At 40.9% G+C, this 21290-nt stretch overlaps 1 protein-coding gene across 1 annotated transcript in view; it reads right to left on the bottom strand.

Annotated features, from left to right (window-relative positions):
* Positions 1-21290, bottom strand: part of COLQ (collagen like tail subunit of asymmetric acetylcholinesterase) — a 3098435-nt gene that overhangs the window by 32463 nt on the left and 3044682 nt on the right. The window contains exon 16 of the mRNA XM_044066844.1: positions 2522-2624. Within this exon, the coding sequence (XP_043922779.1) occupies positions 2522-2624 (103 nt within the window). The remainder of the gene's footprint in view (positions 1-2521; positions 2625-21290) is intronic.

Genomic DNA, 21290 nt, shown 5'->3' with positions numbered 1-21290 from the left:
TAAACCAGGACATCCCCAATACCTGCCCCCTTCCCCTTATGTCTAGGGAACAGGTCATCACTGCTCTCTCAAAGGCAAAAAATACAGCCTCGATGGGACCCGATAACATCCCAGGCTGCACCCTACGTGAACTCAGGTAGGAACTTGCAGCACCATTAGGCACTCTATTCAACCAAAGCCTGAGTACTGGCTTCATCCCAGCTGAACGGAAGACAGCCACTGTCATCCCTTTAAACAAAGGTGGAGCGTCCTCCAATTCGGGAAATTATAGACCCATCAGCCTAACTAGCCTGATCTGCAAGGCCATGGAAAGGATTATCATGGACCTCATTAACAAGGACATTGGCAACCTCAAAACTCTTGATCCCACACAGTTTGGCTTCATCAAGGGGAGGTCATGTCTGCTAAATTTGGTCAACTTCTTTGAGACAGGCACCAAAGTCATGGACGAGGCGAAGACTGTGCACACCGCGTACCTTGACCTGGCCAAAGCCTTTGACACTATTCCCCACTCAGGCATAATAGATAAACTCTCTCAACTAGGCATCAATCCATATGTTACCAGATGGGTAGCAAACTGGCTTACTGATAGAACCCATGTAGTCAAAATGGGGGAAGCCACCTCAAGCAGTATACCCATAACAAGCGACGTACCCCAGGGTTCAGTCTTGGGGCCTCTGTTATTTGGGATATACTTTTCTGAGGTGCAGGCCAAACCCAGTGGGCTATAGCTGACCAAGTTTGCAGATGACTGCAGGTTGGGTGCTGTCATCAATTCCCCTGATGATGTGGACATCCTCCAAGAGGGTCTCATTCAGACATATGACTGGTGCCAGAAACATGGCCTCAAGCTGAATACCAAAAAATGCATCATCATCCCCTTTGGGGAAAGTGACATCCCCACAAATTAGCACATTAATAACAATGTCCTAAGCACTCAATCAGTCATGAGGGATTTGAGCACACAGGTTGATAGCAACCTGACTTTTGACCACCATGTTGCTTCCGTGGTACGGAAAGCCTTCTACATGGCCCACCTCATAAGTAAGGGTATCTCATCCAGGAACAAAGAGGTCATAACATCTCTGTATTCTTCCCTTATAAGGCCCATTACTGAGTACAACGCACCTTTTGGCATGACCTCGCAAAACACATGCAGCAGCTGGAGAGACCATAGAGGTTCCTCACCAGGAGAATCCAGGGCCTCAAACATCTACCATACACAGATAGGTTAAAAGCCCTATGCCTCTACTCAGTTTCATACAGACTCCTCACAGGTGACCTCTGTCTGGCATACAAGGTGATCATGGACCCCACCTTGATGGGACTGCTGCATATCTGCAAGTCAAGCTCCACTCGAGTAACCAGCACATGTGGCCTCAACCTGGTGTGTGACATCAACAGGGCTTGTTGGCGGGACAGATTTGTGTCCCAGAGACTCCTCATCTATGGAATAGACTCCCTCTCCACATCAGTACCTCTTTACCCCTTTTACAACCTGGATAACTGGATGGAAAACAGAAAATATACCCCTGAGATTCCACCCATGTCCCTGCTGGACAGGGGCATTGGGTGTTGATTTGTCTAAACATGGGGTAAACTCTTGGCTAGGTTTATAAGGGCCTCAGGACCAATAGCCTAGTAACCTCTTATGATCCTATGATCCTATGAAGGTTTAAATATTTAAATCTTAAAGGATATACAAAGCCACTCTAGGTATTGACATCAGCTCTACCTCTGTCGGCTTTATTGGAAATTAGATGAAACTGGAAATAATGTAATGCAACAATACCATGGATTTTAATTATCTTGAGCTATGGATATTACACTGAATTACAGCTATGCACTGCAATGTATATGCAGATCATGTTGCTCGATAATTAAAATATTCAAATAAAATAGTATTAATTTCCCAGAACTCAATCTGGCAACCAGTGGAGATATATATGTATATATATATATATATATATATATATATACACATATATATATATATATATATATATATATATATATATATATATATATATATAAAAAATACTATATACACACACACACACACACACACACACACACACACACACACACACACACACACTATGGGCAATCTAGAGGCTCTCCGTTTCAACGGTTTGCATGTTTTTGGGATGTATGAGGTAACCACAGCACACAAAGAAAATCTACATGGGGATAAGAAGGGAATGCAAACTTGACAAAGAAGGCATCCTAACTGGGAAAAAAGCCAGGGAGTAAATAATTGTGACAGCAGTACTAACTGCTGTACCACGGTGGCAATGATTTCCTGTTTAGTAAACACAGTACTAATTCATGTTTTATGGCCCTATTTAAAATGTACGTCTTCTACCTGTTTTGCCAGAACAGTGCTAATGTTCTGTTTTCTTAATTATAAAGTATTTTAGGAATACACATTTGTCCTTAGAAAGTGCTGCTCATATATTCCAAAACAAATAAAGTACAGTTTTTTAATTTAGTATAAAAATAACTTAAATTCAGTACATACCCAGGAAGATAGGTTTTACATGTTTGAAAACCAAAGTCTTTTCCATCACATTCTTCTACTCCTTCATGTCGGTATCCATCACCACAGTGAGCATGTTTGCATTCTAATAAAGTAAACAAGCAAGGTACAGGAGGAAAAAAAAAATCACAATTTTTTGTTTGAAAATAACTCTTCTTAACATACACGGTTCTTTATTTAACAGGCATTTCATTTTGTTAGCTTTTAAGCAAACTTTTTGCAGTTACTGTTTCATTGTGTAAATTTATACCTACAGTTTTTACCAAAAAGTGTGTATTGTATACAACCTAATTTTCCAATTCTTAGCTTTCCAAGGGTACAATGGCATAGAACAATAGGATAAAAGATTTTACTTATTTTCTCCTTACAGGTACTTTGCAACAACTTCAGTACATTTACCCAAATGTGCATTCTTCATGGCATAAAGTATTCTCAGAAGCAATAAGCTCCCCCGTACAGTAGAATCTGGGCACTTCACTCACCTGACTAGTTAACTACTTGGAGATTCTATGGCAATTATTTTATCTGATGCACTTATTCCTGAGCTACACTTCTTGATTCAGAGTGCGTGTGTGTCCAGCTAAGAAACATGCAATTTACCTTTTTTTCTTACTAGGATGATTTATTGTCTGTCTTTCAAATATAAGATATACAGTAATATTAAAGCTAAACTGGAGATACAACCAAAAAATAATCAATCTGAGACTACTTTGGAGAAGGTCAATATAATAAGAACCAGTGAATCACTTAAGAGAATAAATGCAGTTCAAGATGATGTGTACCTCAGTGTCTAGGTACACAAAAATAAGGGACATATGATGAAGCTAGAGGCTTGAAAGACTCAAGGGCAAGATAAGAAACTGCTTTAACAGAAATTATGGCACGTTTGATGACTGAAGCAGCTCCACTAGGGAGATTTTTTAAGGCATACCCTGTTGTGACAGATAATAACATGCAGGATACATATAAGGACACTTTATAAACAAAGAAGACGACTCTGGAAGTGGTTGGAGTAATGCTGAAGATCGGATAATTCTTGTGATGTATAAGCCAGTGAAGAAAGTACAGTTGGGTAAGAAAACTTACCATAACAATAGCTGCAGGAATAGATAACTGTTTCAGTAGCCTAACTTATACAGGACGTATCCTGCCAAGGAGTGGCCAACTGGGCAACTATCAAATATTAGGGCACTTTCTACCCACCCCGTTTTAGAGCTCAAGGAAAACAGTATACAATTAGTGGTCAGGATGCCAAACTTTCATAGCTTTTCTGCTTCAGAACAAGATATGCTACAGCCCTGCCAGATAGGTGTGTGCTATTAGAAAAAAGGACTGACAAAAACCTCACACCTTGAAATAAAACCAAAAGAATGGGGAATGAGGGAGGCTGTTTGTACTACAACACTTATCTATTTATTTATTTATTTTATTTATTTACATTTGTTAACTGGGAAAGTCTGACTGGACACAGGTCCTTTTTCAGTGGAGGTCCGGAGAGAAAAGCTCCCATTACTAAGCATAGAATAGAAGTACTAGTAAAACTACAGAATACAAATGCCTTAGGTTTTTTTTTCCTCAATAATTTTTATTTATTCTTTTCATCAATACAGAATAGCAAACAAAATACAACAAAAAGAGGTAACACATATTCACAATAAACAGTTGTTATACATTGAAGGTAATAAAAAAATACAGGATTGGATGACTTATAAAATAAAGCTATATATGTTGGGAAACAATGAATAATACACAGTAGACATTAATGGCAAATACAAAGGAAAAATCCATAATTTTTGACCACTTTTCAAAATCCAAGGATTCAGATGTTTTAAGAATGAGCCTTGGATGTCAAATAAAACAATTAAATGGATACATCAGTTATAATTTCTATGATTTGAATCCTTAATATGGTTGACAATATTAGCCTGAGTCAATAAAAGGAGAAGACCAGAAGACCAGAAAGGAATTAGTATTGTGTTTGCTAAGAGAAGAAAAGAGAATGGAAATCTGTTACTGAGATTATTAGATTGGGAGTGTGGCTGGGAAAAAGTTGAGTAGATACAATAGTTTTGGTGAATTACCTTGGGCTAGAGCAGGAGCATAGCCATGAGTTTACTAGATAGGCTCTTAGCGTTTGGTTAAACTGGGGTAAGGAGACCTGGGATACAACATTGTTGGGCTGTGTGTTCCATATTTTGGCTATGTAGTTACAGAAAAGAGATTCACCAGCTGGGTTGGTAGCTTTTGTGGTCTGTTATAGTAGGATAGAGGACTGACTGAGATTGAACTCAGACAGAGTTTGAATTAGTTTACTATAACAGACCATATCAAATGCTTTTGAGAGACCCAGAAAGATGGCTGATACAAATTTCCTGTTGTTTCTGTGGTGATTCACTATATTAGAGAAATACATTAGAGTAGTAGTGGTGCTATATGAGGGTTGAAAGCCATGCTGGGTATTAGACATAAGCTTGTATGTGTGTAAGTGGTCCATGATTTGCTTATGAACACATCTTCCCTGGATTTTGGATAGAGGGGATAATATTGCTATAGGTTGGTAATTGGTAAATTCTGTTGAATTCCCCCCTTTGTGTAGTGGCATAATATGGGAGATTTTCCAAATTTCAGGGATGGTATTTTCAAACAATGATCTATTGATGAGGATGGTTATAGGGTAAGCTATAGCACTGGCAGCAATTTTTAGAAATTCGGCTGGGAGTTTGTCTCTGGCTAGGGTCGTAGGTTTTAGTTTTTGAAGAAATTATTTTATGATGCTAGTAGAAACTGGATGGAATGTGAAGGTGCTGTCATTAACTTTAGTTGTAGGTGGTATGGGGGAGAGTGGGGAAAGCTTGGGATTTATTACATGATTTGGGTGGGTCTGTGGAGGGGTGGGGTTCTGGAGGCTAGAAAGGGCTAAGATAGTTTCAGTAAAATATTTATTGAGTTGTATAGCTATATTATCTGTAGTATTGTTGGTAGATGGGGCGGGTGTGGTGGATTTTCCTGGGAGAAGGATATTATTAATGGCTGTCCAAAACATCTGAGGATTGTTGTTGTATCTTAGTTGGATATTGTGGTAATAATTGGCTTTATCTTGTTTAACTGATTTTTTAGCTTTATTACAGAGCTCTATGTATGTTTGTCTAGCCGCCTGGCACTTGGTTTTGTGCCACTGGACCCAGGCTTTGTCCCTAGTTATCATTATTGACCTAGTTTCCCTACTTAGCCATGGGGCAATCTTTGATTTGATTCTAATGGTTCTGGGAGGTGCATGGGTGTACAAGATTTCTAAGAATGTGGAGTTAAAGAAGTTGACTGCTTCTTCTAATGGAAGTAATTTAAGGAGTGACCAGTTGCAGCTATTTAATGCTGATAGAAAGTTGGTGGAACTGAGTTTTTTTCTATTTCTTATTTGATGGTGGACTGTTGTTTTGTTATAATGGAGCTGGTGCCTTATTAAAAAGGTGGGATTATGATCACTCAGGCCGTCTGGTACACAACCAGATTGGAGGTGGAGGGCAGATTGATTGATAAGTATCCAGTCAAGGATTGATTGTTTTTCGGATGACTTATCTATTCTTGTCAGGGTTTATCTACTCAAACATCTACTGTTATGGTAAGTCTACCTATACAACTGTAGTGTGGCAATCATTAGATCATTGGTGCCGTAGCCTAAGCTATATGGGATGAATATTGGAGCTTAGAAGGAAAGGAAAGATGAAGAAAGTTCATAGTTCAATCGCCCCTGGAGAACAGACCTATCAAAGCCTGCTGTGGATCTAGAAAAAGAATAAAGCTCATAGCGCTTGGCAAAACTGTGCACAGAAGACCAAGATGCAGCCTCTAAAATATTTCTAGACTCCACCCTTTTCCAAAAAAGCCACAGACATAGCCAAATCCTTGAAGAATGAGCCCTGACTTTGCCTGTGAATGTCTTGTTATAGTATGAATAACAAAAAAATAATAGATGAGACAGCCATTTAGAGATTGTCTGTTTTGACACCGATTGCTGAACTTCTCCAAAGTAGTCTCAGGAAAAGTCTACAGGAAAGGGTGAAAAGGCATAGAGAAACATCATTAACCATGGGCATGAAAAGGCATTTGTCTTCCAGTATTTTGTGTGAGGAGTACTTCAGCAGAATTTCTTTAGTTGATTGTTATAAAGGGAAATAAACAGCTGTGGACATCTTAAGTGTGTACAATTCTTTCACCTTTTTTTTTGGATTGAAAACAGTGAGATGAATAGCCTGTCTCAGGGTAATCTCTAAAACCATTTTAGGTCTAAAGGAAGGATTGGTTCTTAAAGTTACACTATATTTTTGAAAAATGAGATGGGGACGAATCATCAAAAGAGATTGCAACTCAGCCACCTTTCTTTCAGAAGTCAGAGTAATGAGTAAAATTGTTTTGCAAGATAAAAATGTCATACCAGCCTCATCAGCAATTTCAAAAGGAAAAAGTGCAGGTTTCTTCAGTACAAAATTGAGATCCTAAGAAGGAGCCATCTGCCTTCTAGGGGGATGATATGTAAACCCCTTTTCAAAAACTGTTTCACTTGAGGCAGAGAAGAAAGGGAGGAGAGATCCATGGGAAGACAAGCAGAGATGGCAGAGAGGTGAATCCGGATAGAAAAGTGAGAAAGGCCAGAACATAACAACTGACACACACAGACACTGTAGAACCAGAAGTGTCTGAGCTTTAAAAGGATTCTGGTTTTTGTTTCCTTGCAAACTAGAACATCGTTTACACTTAGCCAAATATGATTTTCTATTAACAGGTTTCTTAATCTCCTTTAATGCATGCTGCATGTCCTTGGAAAACACATGTCTAAAAGGTATTAATATTCTATTATCTAGGCAGTGAGCTGAAGAAATTGAAGGATGGGGTGATTAAATGAATAGGTTCATAGGGTCATAGATTAGTACTAGGCCAACTGCCTTGCGAACCATTTTAGGCCTAGCCAATTATCTCTTGTGAGACTCAAACCCTGCACCTTGTGTTTGTAAGGCAAACACCTTAACCATTAGGCCACCCTCCCAACCCCAGTGATGTATGAGTAAATCCATCCCATGAGGAATATTGTTGTAATTGCCCTTGTCCATTTTCAAAAGAAGGGGGCTACCCAAATTATCTTTGGAGAATCCGTCTGGATCTTTAGGATCTGTCTTCCAGCCTTTTGTGCAATGAGTCCTTGAGCAGAATTTCTTTAGTTGACTGGTGTGAATGGAGGTAAATAAGTCTAATGGAGGAGTTCACCACAGTTGGATCAATTCCTGGAAGATCCCTTGTTGCAATTTTCATTTGTAGGGGTCTGTCCTAGTCTATCTCAGGTAATCTGCTACAACATTCTGCTTTGACAGGATGTAAGTAGCCTGGAAGGACACATTCTGCTGAGTTGCTAGTTCCCAGGCTATCACAGGTAGTCTGTAAAAGGGCAGGACCTGGTTCTTCCCTGTTTGTTTATGTACCACATCACCATAGTGTTGCCTGGGATTACTTGCAGACTGCCTGGAATCCAAAGATAGTCTATTTGGGACTATATTATAACCGTGAAAGCCCATTTCAGCGAATACGTAAACGTTGACACATATTGAGCAAACTGTGAATACACCAAATGCCCTAAACTGCGAAATTCAAAATCTCGAACCGGCATAGTTGGCCAACCCCACCGCTCGCTACATACTATCCACCCAAACAAAATAAATAAACCACATACATACACTAACCAAAACCCTACTTCTAACCCTAAAGTAAAGATTGCATATACTACCATGTATGAACTTACCTTAACCCGCACCCTAACCCTAAGGTCCATAACTATCGCTCACTTACAGTAATGAGCTATACCCAAACAAAATAAATAATCCACACACATACACTTAACAAAACCCTACTTCTAACCCTACACTAAACCTTACATATATTACTATCTATGCACTTATCTTAACCCGCACCCTAACCCTAAGGTCCGTAACTATCGCACACTTACCTTATGAAGCTATACCGCAGAAGGGCCAGCTATGCCGATTCGAGATTTTGAATTTGGTGGTTTAGGGCATTCGGTGTATTTGCGGTTCGCGTAATATGTGTCGATGTTTACGTATTCGCTGAAACGGGCTTTCGCGTTTATGATACAGACCCGTTTATTTTTAAGTGCCATTATTTCTTTATATGTACATGTTTCAATTTGGCCTGCTTGTTTCACAGACAGTGGACTTTCATTCCCCTGGATACAGCTCCCCAGTCAAAGTCCAAGACATTGGTGGTTACTGACTTAAAAGGGGTTGGCAGGGAAAAAGGGAGACCTGGAATGAGAAACAACTGATTCATGCACCTGAGTATCTCACTTTTTACAACCTCGGCCTTAGAATCTGAAAGAATGGAGGAATGTTGTTCTTGGGTCCAGAGTGATCTGAAGTTCCACTGACTTTTTCTCATATGAAGTCTAGCTAAAGGAATCATGAGAATTGTACAAACCATGAAACATGGAATCCTAGGGTATTCCCTGAAAGTTGGCAGAGTCTGGTTGGAGAATGACAGAAACTGTTCTTTGTAGAATTCCACTATGTCCTGAGGAAGAAAAGCTATCATGAGAGATGCATCTAGGAGACATCGTAAAAAACCTACCCTGTGACATGGAATGAGAGAGGATTTCTCAATGTTCACTTGAAATCCAAGATTAAGAAAATCTTTTCTTTTTAACCAAGAAGAGATTCTTGACAACTTCTGAAAGATTGTGCAAAATTAATTAGGTTGTCTAAATATGGAATAATGTGAATACCCTGTAACTTACAGAGAGCTATAACAGGTTCTATGTACTTTTGCAAACACTTTTAGAGCTGTTGACACCCCAAAGGGTAAGGCAGAAAACTGATAATGTGAACCATAAACAGAAAATTAAAAAAACCCTGAAATTTTGAGAACTGGAATATGATAATAAACATCTTTAAATTCAAAATTACTATTACAATGGAAGGAGGAATGAGAAATAACAGAGACAATAAAAAAGGCATTTTGAAGGTTTAGAAAAAAAGGTCTATGACAGGTCTCCAAGTTATTTCTTTGTTTGGCATCAGAAAAATTATTTGGTGGAGTGGGGGTAGCAAGAGGTAGCAAGAGATAAGGTAGCAAGATCATTTGTTGTGCTCCTAGCCCCACGTAGCCTAAAACACCTTTTTTAACATCAAAATATGTCAGAATAACTTACAAGAGCTAAGATTTCTTTTATCTACTCAGCGCTTCCACAAAATGTACCCATATCAACTTATCTGGTATACTGGTTGAATTCTCTAACTACATGCAATAGCTATGGCTGAATATCAACTTTGATGGAAAACCAGGCTGGATATGTTAGTCATGCTCTTAAAAACAGGCCGTGGCAGATACAATGAAATAAAAAGTACAGTCACAAGTTACGCAGAAGATATTGGATCACTTACTGCCAAGACCAACTCTTCCAATCTACCACTTCCATGAATACAGCCAAGATTCAATCCCTATAACTTAAATTAGACATATGAGAGAGGGAGGTTTTAAAACTGAAGGAACAAATGTAAGAGTTGAAAAACTGTTATCAGTAAAATAGCCTCCAGCTTCTTGGTTTAAAGGAGGGCTAGGCAGGTAAGAATATGAAAGAATTATTGGAAAAATATGTACATGAATCCCTTGAAATTTAAAGCCCTATTTCTATTAAGCATACACACAGGGGAGTCAGAGCAGTTCCACCAGCGTCCATCTCACTGTGCCATACTAATTTCCACCTTTTAAACTATGCAGATAAAGAACTTGTTTGGCAAAGCAAAAAAGAGGAAATTATTTTGTTAGTGTATGACAGATGATGGGAATTTGCTCATGTATGAAAGCTATGCTTTCAGAATAATCTTCTCATAGGGTTGTAGGTGTATACTAGACTAATGATCACTGGGGCCTTTATATGCCTAGCCAATCATTCCAATTGTATCCGGCAAGTTTATGTGCCTCAGAGGCTATTTTAAGGGGTGCATGTAAGCTAGGGCACGATTTACTGACTGCCTCTGTGCATTAGAGACATAAATGCTAGACCCAGGGTGTATTTCTAATTTTCCGTCCACTGGTCCAGGTTTCTCTTGAATAGTGTTTGGGAAGAGCTTTCCTTCACATAGATGGGAAGCCTGTTCCAGAGAAAGGGGAATTCTCTGAGCTACATACCTGCAAAAGGTCCATCAGAGTGGGATACAAGAATGCCTTATATGCCAGGGATAGATCGTCTCTCAACTCACTATAGCAGTGGTGCACAACCTTTTTGTGGAAGGGCCACTACACAAATTCTTAATGCATCTGCGGGCCACCTCAAAACATAGTAAGTCGTTACGAGTTAACAATAGGTACAGGTGACTGGCATTTTTACTTAAGACAGCAGTCATGAAATTGCCTGTTTTCTACATCAACTTTTCATTTAACTTTATTTTGGCTTACAGCCATGACTTATTAAAAACTCTTGCAGAAAGTTACTACTGTTTACAGACTACAAGTTATAAACAACAAAGAATAGTTACTTCCGCGGCTAAAATTAGAGGTGTGCGCAACTGCAGTCAATTAGGTAAGTAAGCATGTGCTGGAAAGTTTGAGTGACTGGAATAAGGCTTGGCATTTTTTCACTTTTTTTTTTTAATTTTTGGTCACTTTCTGGGGGCTGGATTGTGTTGCGTCGAGGGCCAGATTTGGTCCTGGGGCCAGATGTTGTGCACCACTGCTCTAATGGAAAGAGAGTACAGAGATAGGGCTTTGAAGCGATCTGCATAAGACATGCAGTTTACTCCCTGTATTCTTTTTGTGAGGAACCACTGTGGATATTCTAGTTGTTGCATATGCCTCGTCAGGTACTAACTGAAGGGAAAGATGTACTCAATGATAGGCCCAGTGAGGGTCAAATAGAATGGAATGATGACTTCCTTGGACCTAGATGCCATCACTTGCTATAATTTCCTTACTACCTGAGACACATGTTGGTTGAAAGCCAAGTTACCATCCACATGCATACTCAAATCCCTGACTGTTCATTCTACTGTTAGGGGTGTGCTATCGGTGAGGTAATTTCCTAGGGTGCCTGACTCCCAAGTGGTACATTTCTTGACACTGAATTTTATGCCATGGCTTTGACACCAGTCATTTGTCTGTGGTAGCCCTCCCTGTAGGATGCTAGTGCCTTGAGGGGATTCTATGACTCCTCTTAGTTTCCAATGATCTGCAAACATGGTCAGCCAAAGACATGACATTGGCCTTGACTTCTGAGAGATAGATGCCAAAAAGGATTGCACCCAGCACATAGCCCAGAGTGTCTCCACTAGAGACCAGCCTCTTTTTGGAGGTGGTCTCCCCTATCCTAACTTCCTAGGTCCTATCTGAGAGCCAGCTAACTATCCAGCATATAACATATTGATTTAGGCCTATATCTGTGAGTTTATTTACAATGCCTGAGTGGGGAACTGTATCATATGCCTTATCCAGGTCAGTGAGGGCAGTATGCACCATTCTGTCTTTATCCATTGTTTAGGTGAGCTTCTCAAAGAAGCCCACCAGGTTGAGTAAGCATGGTCTGCCCATGACAAAACCAAACTGGGTTGGAGTCAGTGTTTGAAAGCTTTCTTTGTCCTTACTAATCATTTCTATGAAACTTCACTCTAATGGGTTTGCATATCAAACTAGTAAGACTTATAGGTTCATAGGTAAGTACTAGGCTATCTACCTGAGGGCATCTATAAGCCTAGCCAGAATGTGTTGGCTTTTGCCGCCCCCTTAGATTAGTTCCCTGTGCCTCTGTCCAGCAGAGCCATTAGTTCCCTGTGCCTCTGTCCAGCAGAGCCACTGCAGTGATCCCTGGGATAAATTTTCTGTTTCCCATCCACTCGTCAAGGTTTCTCTTGAAGAGTGTTAGTGAGGGGCTCTGCCTAATGTAGATTGGAATCCTGTTCCAAAGCATGGGGAGTCTCTGGGACAGGAATATATCCCTCCAGCATGTCCTATTTATCATTGTGGTGAGGTTTAGATCCCCAGAGTGTGTGGCTCTTGGGGATTTGTTTTTTTTAGGTGGAGCATATCCATCAATTCTGGGTTGGACATGGCCTTGTATGTCAGGCAGAGACACCTCTGAGTAAGCGGTATGCAAGTGAATACAGCTGGAGTTTCTTCAGTCGGGCTGCATAGGGCATCTGTTTGAGGCCAGTAATCCTCTTGGTGAGGTACTTCTGTGGTCTTTCCAGCTGTTGCAGGTGTCTTATAAGGTACATCCCAAATGGGGCGTTGTACACTATGATGGGTCTGATGAGTGATGAGTAGAGGGGCACAATAACCTCTTTTGTTCTAGATGCGAACCCTTTTGTGATTAGGTGGGCCACATAGAAGGATTTTCTAACCACCTTGGCAATATGATTATCAAAGGAGAGATTACTCTCTACTTGGGTCCCCAGATCCCTTATTACATTTTCTGTATATAGGGGACTTCTACATAAGTGGTAGTTTGCGGGTACTTTGTTTTTTCCGAAGGGGATGACTATGCACTTTTTGGCATTTACTTTGAGACCATGATTTTGACTCTGGGTATCCGTCTCAGTGAGACCCTTCTGGAGGATGTCTGTATCAGCCGGAGAGTCAATTAAGGCCCCCAGTTTGCAGTCGTCTGCGAACTTGGTCAGCCATAGACCTCCTGTGCCTGCCTGTACCTCAGAAAAGTATATACCGAACAGGAGGGGTCCCAGGACTGAACCTTGGGGGACGCCACTTGTAACTGGTTTAGAGTCGAACCTAGAGCCTGCAACTTTCACCATGTGGGTTCTATCCGTGTGCAAACTGGCAACCTATCTCGTGACGTAGGGGTTTAGGTTCAGGCAGGGGAGCTTGTCTATAATACCAGAATGGGGAATGGTGTTGAAAGCCTTTGCGAGGTCTAGGTAGGCTGTGTGGACCTCCTTTCCCTCATCTAAAGCCTTGGTAACTGTCTCAAAGAAGTCCACCAGCTTTAGGAGGCATGATCTGCCCTTAACAAAGCCAAACTCGGTAGGGTCCAATGTTTGTAGGTTTCCAATGTCTCTGTTAATGAGTTCCATGATGATGTGCTCCCACAGCATTGCAGACCAGGCTAGCCAGGCTTATAGGGCGATAGGTCCCAGGGTCCGCTGTGGCTCCACCTTTGTGGAGCGGGATAACTATTACTGTGCGTCACTCGATGGGTACATAGCCTGTAGAGAGGCTGAGTTTGAACAGTGTGTTTAGGTGAGGAGTTAGTTCATTTTGGAGCTCATGTAAGACACAGCCTGGGACACCGTCCGGTCCCACTTGAAGTTGTATTTTTGGCTTTGGATAGGGCTGTTTTAACCTGTGAGTCAGTGATTGCTGGGGCTCTACATTCTTCTGGTATGGTTATGGGCCCTTTACGGGGTGAGAGGGGGGTGAAGTTTGCACTAAACCTGTCTGAAAGAATGGTGGCAATATCAGTCGGTTCAGTGTATTTTGTGCAATTCTGCACTAACTTAGTGCAGATCTGAGAGTATGCACTTAGGTTCTTGACATAGCTAAAGAACCCTTTGTGGTTATCTTTGGAGTCCTTGACAATTTTTCTTTCGAAGCTAGCCTTGGATGATTTAATGATGGATCGTACTTTCTTGCTGATACTGATCAGGGATGTCTTTCCTTCTTGTGATTTTACTCTTTTCTGTATTAGTTTCCTCCTTCTATTGTATTGCTTGTTTATGGCAGGGATCCACCAGACTGATTTCCTTTTCTTGGAGGAGTGAGTCTTGGTTTTGCTTAGGATAGCATGATCTATGCATTCTTGCAGGTGCTCATAGAGTGCCTTTGTAAGGGATTCAGCAGCTTGGACAGCATTGTCCTTTAGCATGGGGGCTGTGAACCTTTCCACCATTGTCCTTCAGGTACAGCGAACATTGGGTAAGACACCGATTCAGGTCATAGCCTGCTCTAGGTCCCCAGTCATGTCCCAAGACTCACACTCCACGTTCCTAAGCACCCTGCAGAATATTAGGGTCCAACCTAACACTCTCATACTGGGCGACTTCAACTACTCCTCCATTAACTGGGAAAACTATTCATGTACCAATACACTTACCCAACGTTTCTTGGAATTCATTAATTCCAATGCCCTGGATCAGCTGGTTCTTACCCCCACTAGAGGTATCAACATCCTTGACCTGGTCATTACTAACATGGGTGATCGTTGCTCTACACCAATAATCAACTCCTCCCTGGTTAGAGCCGACCACAAACTAATCATCTTGGAAGTGGCTAACTTCACGGCACCCATGCAAATGGAGAATAGTTGCATGACTACCGATTCATACACCAATGCACTGTACGAACATGTATACAAATGCATGGAATTTGCCATACCCAACAGAACCAAGATGTTTTCTTCCGAAAAAAGGAAACCAATCTGGTGGTCCCCTGCCATAAACAAACTCTACAACAGAAGGAGGAAAATGATGCAGAATAAAGTGAAGTCCCAAGACTGGAAAAACTCCCTTATTAGCCTCAACAAAAAGTTGAGATCCCTCATCAAATCCTCTAAAGCTAGCTATGAAAACAGAATTGCAGCAGATAGTAAAGACAACCACAAGGCCTTCTATAGTTATGTAAAGAATCTCCATGGCAATACCCAGATCTGCTCTGGGCTACTGCACAATAGTACCGCCTATACCAAACCAACAGATATTGCCAATATACTGGCCGACAGATTCAGTGCCAACTTTACCCCTCCACCCCCCAGGACCAATCACAATACCAGTAGATTGCCAGACACCCAGTACTACTGCTGCACAGGTTAAAACAGCACTGTCTGAGGCCAAGAATACAGCTTTTATGGGACCTGACAATATCCCTGGCTGTGTTCTACATGAACTACAGTGTGAACTGGCACCTCACCTGTGTGCCCTGTTCAATCACAGCCTCAAATCAGGTTTTGTCCCTACTGAATGGCGCACTGCTACAGTCATCCCTCTCTACAAATGAGGAGCGACTACAGACCCTGGGAACTATCGCCCCATTAGCAGGACAAGTCTTTTATGCAAAACTATGGAACGCATCATCATGGACCTAATAAACAAGGATATGGGGAATCTCCAAACTCTGGATCCCACACAGTTTGGTTTTGTGAAGGGTAGATCATGCCTGCTCAAGTTGGTTGACTTGTTTGAGTCAGTCACCAGAGCTGTGGATGAAGGCAAGGTGGTGCATACAGCCTACCTTGATATGGCTTAGGCGTTTGATACCATTTCCCACTTAGGAATCATAGAAAAACTCACTAAGCTATACATCAACCTCTATATCACTAGGTGGGTTGCTAACTGGCTCATAGATAGAACCCACAGTGTGACAGTAGCTGACTTCAAGTCAGACTGCCAACTAGTCACGATTGGAGTCCCACAGGGTTCGGTCCTGGGTCCTCTCCTGTTTGGTATCTACTTCTCTGAAGTCCAGGACAACACAAAAGGACTCTGGCTGACACAGTTCACAGACGATTGCAAGTTGGGAGCTATTAGTAACTCCCCAAGTGATGTTGACATCCTAAGGAAAGGCCTCACTGAGACCAGCGACTGGTGTCAGAACCATGGCCTTAAATTCAATGTCAAAAAATGTGTCGTCATCCCCTTTGGGGAAAAAACGGTTCTCATGAATTACCACATTGATGGTAGTCCACTGAACACAAAAGGGCGTTATAAGAGATCTGGGAACACAGGCTGACAGCAACCTCTCTTTTGATCACCACATTGCCACTGTCGTCAGAAAGTCCTTCTATGTGGCACATCTCATTACTAAGGGCTTTGCATCCAGGAAGAAAGAGGTCATTGTCTTCCTCTACTCTTCCCTCATTAGGCCATTCATTGAATACAATGCCCCTTTTGGCATGTACCTCACTAGACACCTGCAACTACTGGAGAGGCTGCAAAAGTACCTCACAAAGAGGATCCTAGGCCTTAAACACTTGTTCTATATGGACAGACTCAAAAAACTCCAACTATTCTCTGTCTCATATCATCTACTTACAGGAGATCTCTGCTTGACTTACAAAGCCATGGCTTACCCAGCTCTGTTAGACATGCTACATCTAATGAAATCCCAATCCCTCCGCACCACACACTCCAGAGACCTCAACCTCATTACCACAATCAACATAACATACTGGAAGGACAGGTTCATAACCAGAGACTGCCCATGCTATGGAATAGACTTCCCATACATGTCAAATAGAGAACCTTGCTGACCCTCTTCAAGAGAAATCTTGATGAGTGGATGGGGCATAGAAAATTCACCCTGGGGATAACTCCAGTGGCTCTACCTGACAGAGGCACTGGGAACTAAGGTCGGGTGGCACAATGCCAGGGTAATTTTTTGGCTAGGCTTGTAAAGGCCCCAGGGCTATTAGCCTAGTACACACCTATGAACCTATAATTAAAACTATAAAACTATTTATTATTATGTGCTTGGAGTAAGGCCTCACTCACCCATGTAAAGCAGTAGTCAGTCAGTAGAGCACAGGGGATACTCTGCTCTCCACTAGATTATTTTTCTTTATCGACTGATTACCCCATGATGCATTATATGTGTAATGCAGTAGCTACACTGTCCTGAGCATAGTTAGTACATATTAAATTCTTAATCATTATTTATCTGTTTAGGATCAATTTATAGTTTTGTTTATTGTGTATATTGTTATTTTGAGGTACATAGTGCTGTTATGCTAAGTCTTAATGTCTTAGCAATTTACATGCATGTTTAAGATGAAAAGGAATACCTTTAAAATCTGGTTCAGGAAAATGCAATGTGACATAGCATTAATACAAGGATTAAAACTGTGAGGAATCAGAAATGTTGTCTAGGCAAGATCATTTTTAAACATCCCAGAATAGGATGGCAGCATCCAGAATATATTACAGATCAGGAGAGAATTTCGGTTATTGCTAAACTAAAGTCCTTGGAAGGTCTGGTAATACTAGGATCTGTTTATGGACGTAACAATGATGCACCAGCCCTCTTTGCTATATATATAAATACACACACACACACACACACACACATATATATATATATATATATATATATATATATATATTGCTGCTCTAAAACGTTTTAATCAAACTAAGTCCCAACTGTAATAGGAGGTGACTTTGATGTAGTGATAACTCAGCTGAGGACCGTACTACTCCAAAAGCACTGAGATATATTAATTCTCAAAGGCTTCTTCTGGGAAGAATGGAAGCATTAGGACTGAGGGATGTTTGGAGACTTCTCCATCCAGATGATCGAGGAAAGTGTAGTAGGACTGACTGCATATTATTATCCTCCATGATAATGGGGGATGCTGCAAATATGACAGTATCCTCATGTCCTTTTTCAGATCATGATCTAGTAAACTTATCACTAAACTGGGGCCTGAAAAATTCTGCTAAAGTATGTTTATGGAGCTTAGACCCTCTTATTCTTACTGATCATACTTCCAGAGCTTTTATAACAAACAAGGTAGAGACCTATTATTTATATATATATATATATATATATATATATATATAGATATAGATATACACATATACACAAACACACACACACACACACACACACACACACACACACACACACACACACACACACACACACACACACACACACATACAGATCTACTTTGCATGCTCAAAAGCCCAAATACTCAAACATTATTTTCGCAAGATGAAAATAACAAAAAATAAAATCCCGAACCACGCATTTTTCCCAGAATAAGTTAACACTTGCCTAAAATTTCATGAAAACACACCTTAGTATCTGAAACCCACCTAGGTTGGGAGCTATGCCCCCCGACTATATGTACCAACTCGGGACTTCACTACAGTGGGGAAAAGGGCATATTTCCCCACATTGGACAAGTGTTTACTTAACCTGGGAAAGACTGTGCATTTCAGGATGTCAGTTTTCATTATTTTCTTCTCATAAAAATAATGTTCGAGTATATGGACTTTCGACCAAGCAAAGTTGACCCATACACACATATGTAACATATATGCATATATACAAATGTATGCATACACACATATACTTGTTGGGAGCCATTTAAATGTAACCTTAAAGATATTTGTTCAGCAACTGAGTCTGTTTAAGAGCTATAAGTGAATATAGGAAGCTTATACCAGATTAAAGCTTAGCAGGTTTACAGATAAACAGGCATTGTGGCATTGTAAAACAGTGAAGAAATGTCTTAAAGTGAGTTTTACGGAAAGGAAAAAATATATTTAAAGAGACTTGCAGTTCAGGTGTGGACTAATACACCAGGGAAACTTTTAAAGAAGGGAAGGGCTAACATTGAGTGCATCAAGAAGGGACAGAGGAGGTGTTAATGGATACAAAATCCATTAACAGAGAATCTGCTTGTTTCTTTTCTATCTGAAGCCCCCCTCCGAAAAAAGGGTAATGACTTGTCACTCACTGGAGTTTCCCTCCTGGTTAAATGAGTTACCATTTCCCCACCTTTGCTTAAAACCCTGCCCTGGAAACAGACGTCACACTTCAAGAACTAGCCGCAGCTCTCCAGAATACCCTCTCAGGAAAAACACTAGGACCAGATGCTCTCATAGTAGATCTTTACAAATTGCTGAAAACTCAGCTCACACTGATACTAGCAAGTATGTTCAATAGTATTAAAGATATAGGGGAGGTGCTTGAGTTTGTGTGTGAATCCAGAATTATTGTTCCTTCCAAACTTCGCAAAGGCCGCTCACTAATTGCTAACTACAAGTTCATCTCCTTAATTAACAATAACAACAAATTATAAACCAGAACTCTGGCAAATACATTACATTTCTTCCCCTCCTGATTTATCCTATTCAAGCAGGTTTTGGGAATCAGAGGTCCAGTGTGGATCATTTTCATATTCTTCTTCTATATAAGCAGATAGGAAATATGACCAAGCTTTTGTTAATTGGTCGAGTTTGAAAGGGCTTCTGATACTATTTGCCCTGACTACCTTTTGTTTAATGTTTCTAAAGTTGCCCCCCCCACCCGATTCATAATGTGTATTAAATCCCTTACAACTCACCATTTGCCAGTCTTCTAAAAGACCAAATGGTCTCATCCCTTTTATTCTTGGCCAGATGAACCCCTATCTCACATGGTTAGAGAAAGAAACAACCTTCATGGTTGAGATTTAATGGGAATTCAGTGAAGAGTCTTTCTTTTTGTAGATGCCTGCCTTTTGTTAATGGAGGATCTGAAGGCAGATATTCCTTCTTTTCTACAAATATAGTCTTTATTTCATTCCAATTTACACCTGATGGCAAATTTGAGTAAAACTGAAATGTTCCCAGCCAGTCAATTGTCCAGGGGCCCTAGTAAAGGGACATGGACAAGATATTTGGAGTTGCTGCTGAGCAGCAACTACTGGAAGATGGTTAATATGAATTTGAAGCAACTTTGAGATATTGTTTCTTTGGGTACATTCATGGAGGAAACTTAGGCTTTCCTGGTGGGGCAAAATTTCAGCCTTGCAAATGTTTTCTGCCCAAAGTTCTCAGACACAATCATAGGAAATTACTAGGCTACGGGCGCTAACCCTAGCCAAGCTGAAACCCTGTTCCCAAGAGTGACTGTTTTGAGCAGGCACTGAAAGCAGCACCTATTACCCCTTTCTAGTAGGGGTGGAACCTCCAGAGTGAATTTATGGTTGCCCATCCATTCATCCAAATTTCTCTTAAATAGGGTCAAAGAGGGACTTAGTTTGACATAAACTGGAAGTGTGTTTCAGAGATTAGACAACCTCTGAGAGACAAATCTGTCTCTCCAGCAAGTTCTGTTGATGTTACATACCAGGTTAAGGTCCTCAGAGCAGGTGATACATTTACCGTTAGACTTATGGATGTGCAGCATTTCCAGTGACCAGGGTCAGAGATTGCTCTATATGCAAGGCACAGGTCACCTCTGAGTAGTCTGCCCAAAACTGAATAAAGTGACAATGATTTACATCTGTCCATGTATGACATGCTCTGAAGACCCTGAATTTTCTTTGTTCAAACCTCTGCAGTCTCTCCAGTTGCTGCAGGTGCTTGGAAAGGTACTTACCAAAGGGAGCACTGTATTCTATTTTTGGTCTAATGAGGGAGGAGTACAGGGGGATTAAGACCTCTCTCTTTCTGGAGGCAATACCCTTAATTATAAGGTAGGCAATACAGAATGCCCTTCTTACCACTGTAGACACATGGTGAACAAAAGTATGGTTGATATCAACCTGCGTGCTCAGATCTCTCACCACAGGTTGCATGTATTGCTATTAATCTGGTAATCTGCAGGAACATTGCCTTTGCCAAAGGGATAATGCATTTTTTTTTTTGCACTGAGTTTAAGTCCATGACTTTGGCACCAGTCGTTAGTCAGCACAAGTCCTTCTTGCAGGATGTTGACACCATTAGGGGACGCGATGATTTCTCCTAGTTTGCAACCATCGGCAAACTTAGTCAGCCACAGACTTTTTGTTTTAACCTGCACTTTGGAGAAGTAGATTCCAAACAGTAGGGGCACCAAGAGCTGTACCCTGTGGAACACCAGTGATTACTGGCCTGCTGGAGGAGGTGGAGTCTCCAGTTTTGACTGTATGTGTTCTATTAGTGAGCCAGTTTGCAACCCACTTGATGATATATGTGTTAATACTCAGCTGGGTGTGTTTAGCAATAATGCCTGGGGGACTGTGTCAAAAGCCTTGGCTAAATCTAGGTAGGCCGCA

This window comes from Protopterus annectens, chromosome 3.part1, assembly GCF_019279795.1.
Source record: "Protopterus annectens isolate FY-2018-M chromosome 3.part1, PAN1.0, whole genome shotgun sequence".
In the NCBI taxonomy this organism is placed as follows: domain Eukaryota; kingdom Metazoa; phylum Chordata; order Ceratodontiformes; family Protopteridae; genus Protopterus; species Protopterus annectens.
Note: the sequence above shows the minus strand (reverse complement) of the source record. Positions and strands in the feature narration are given on the sequence as shown.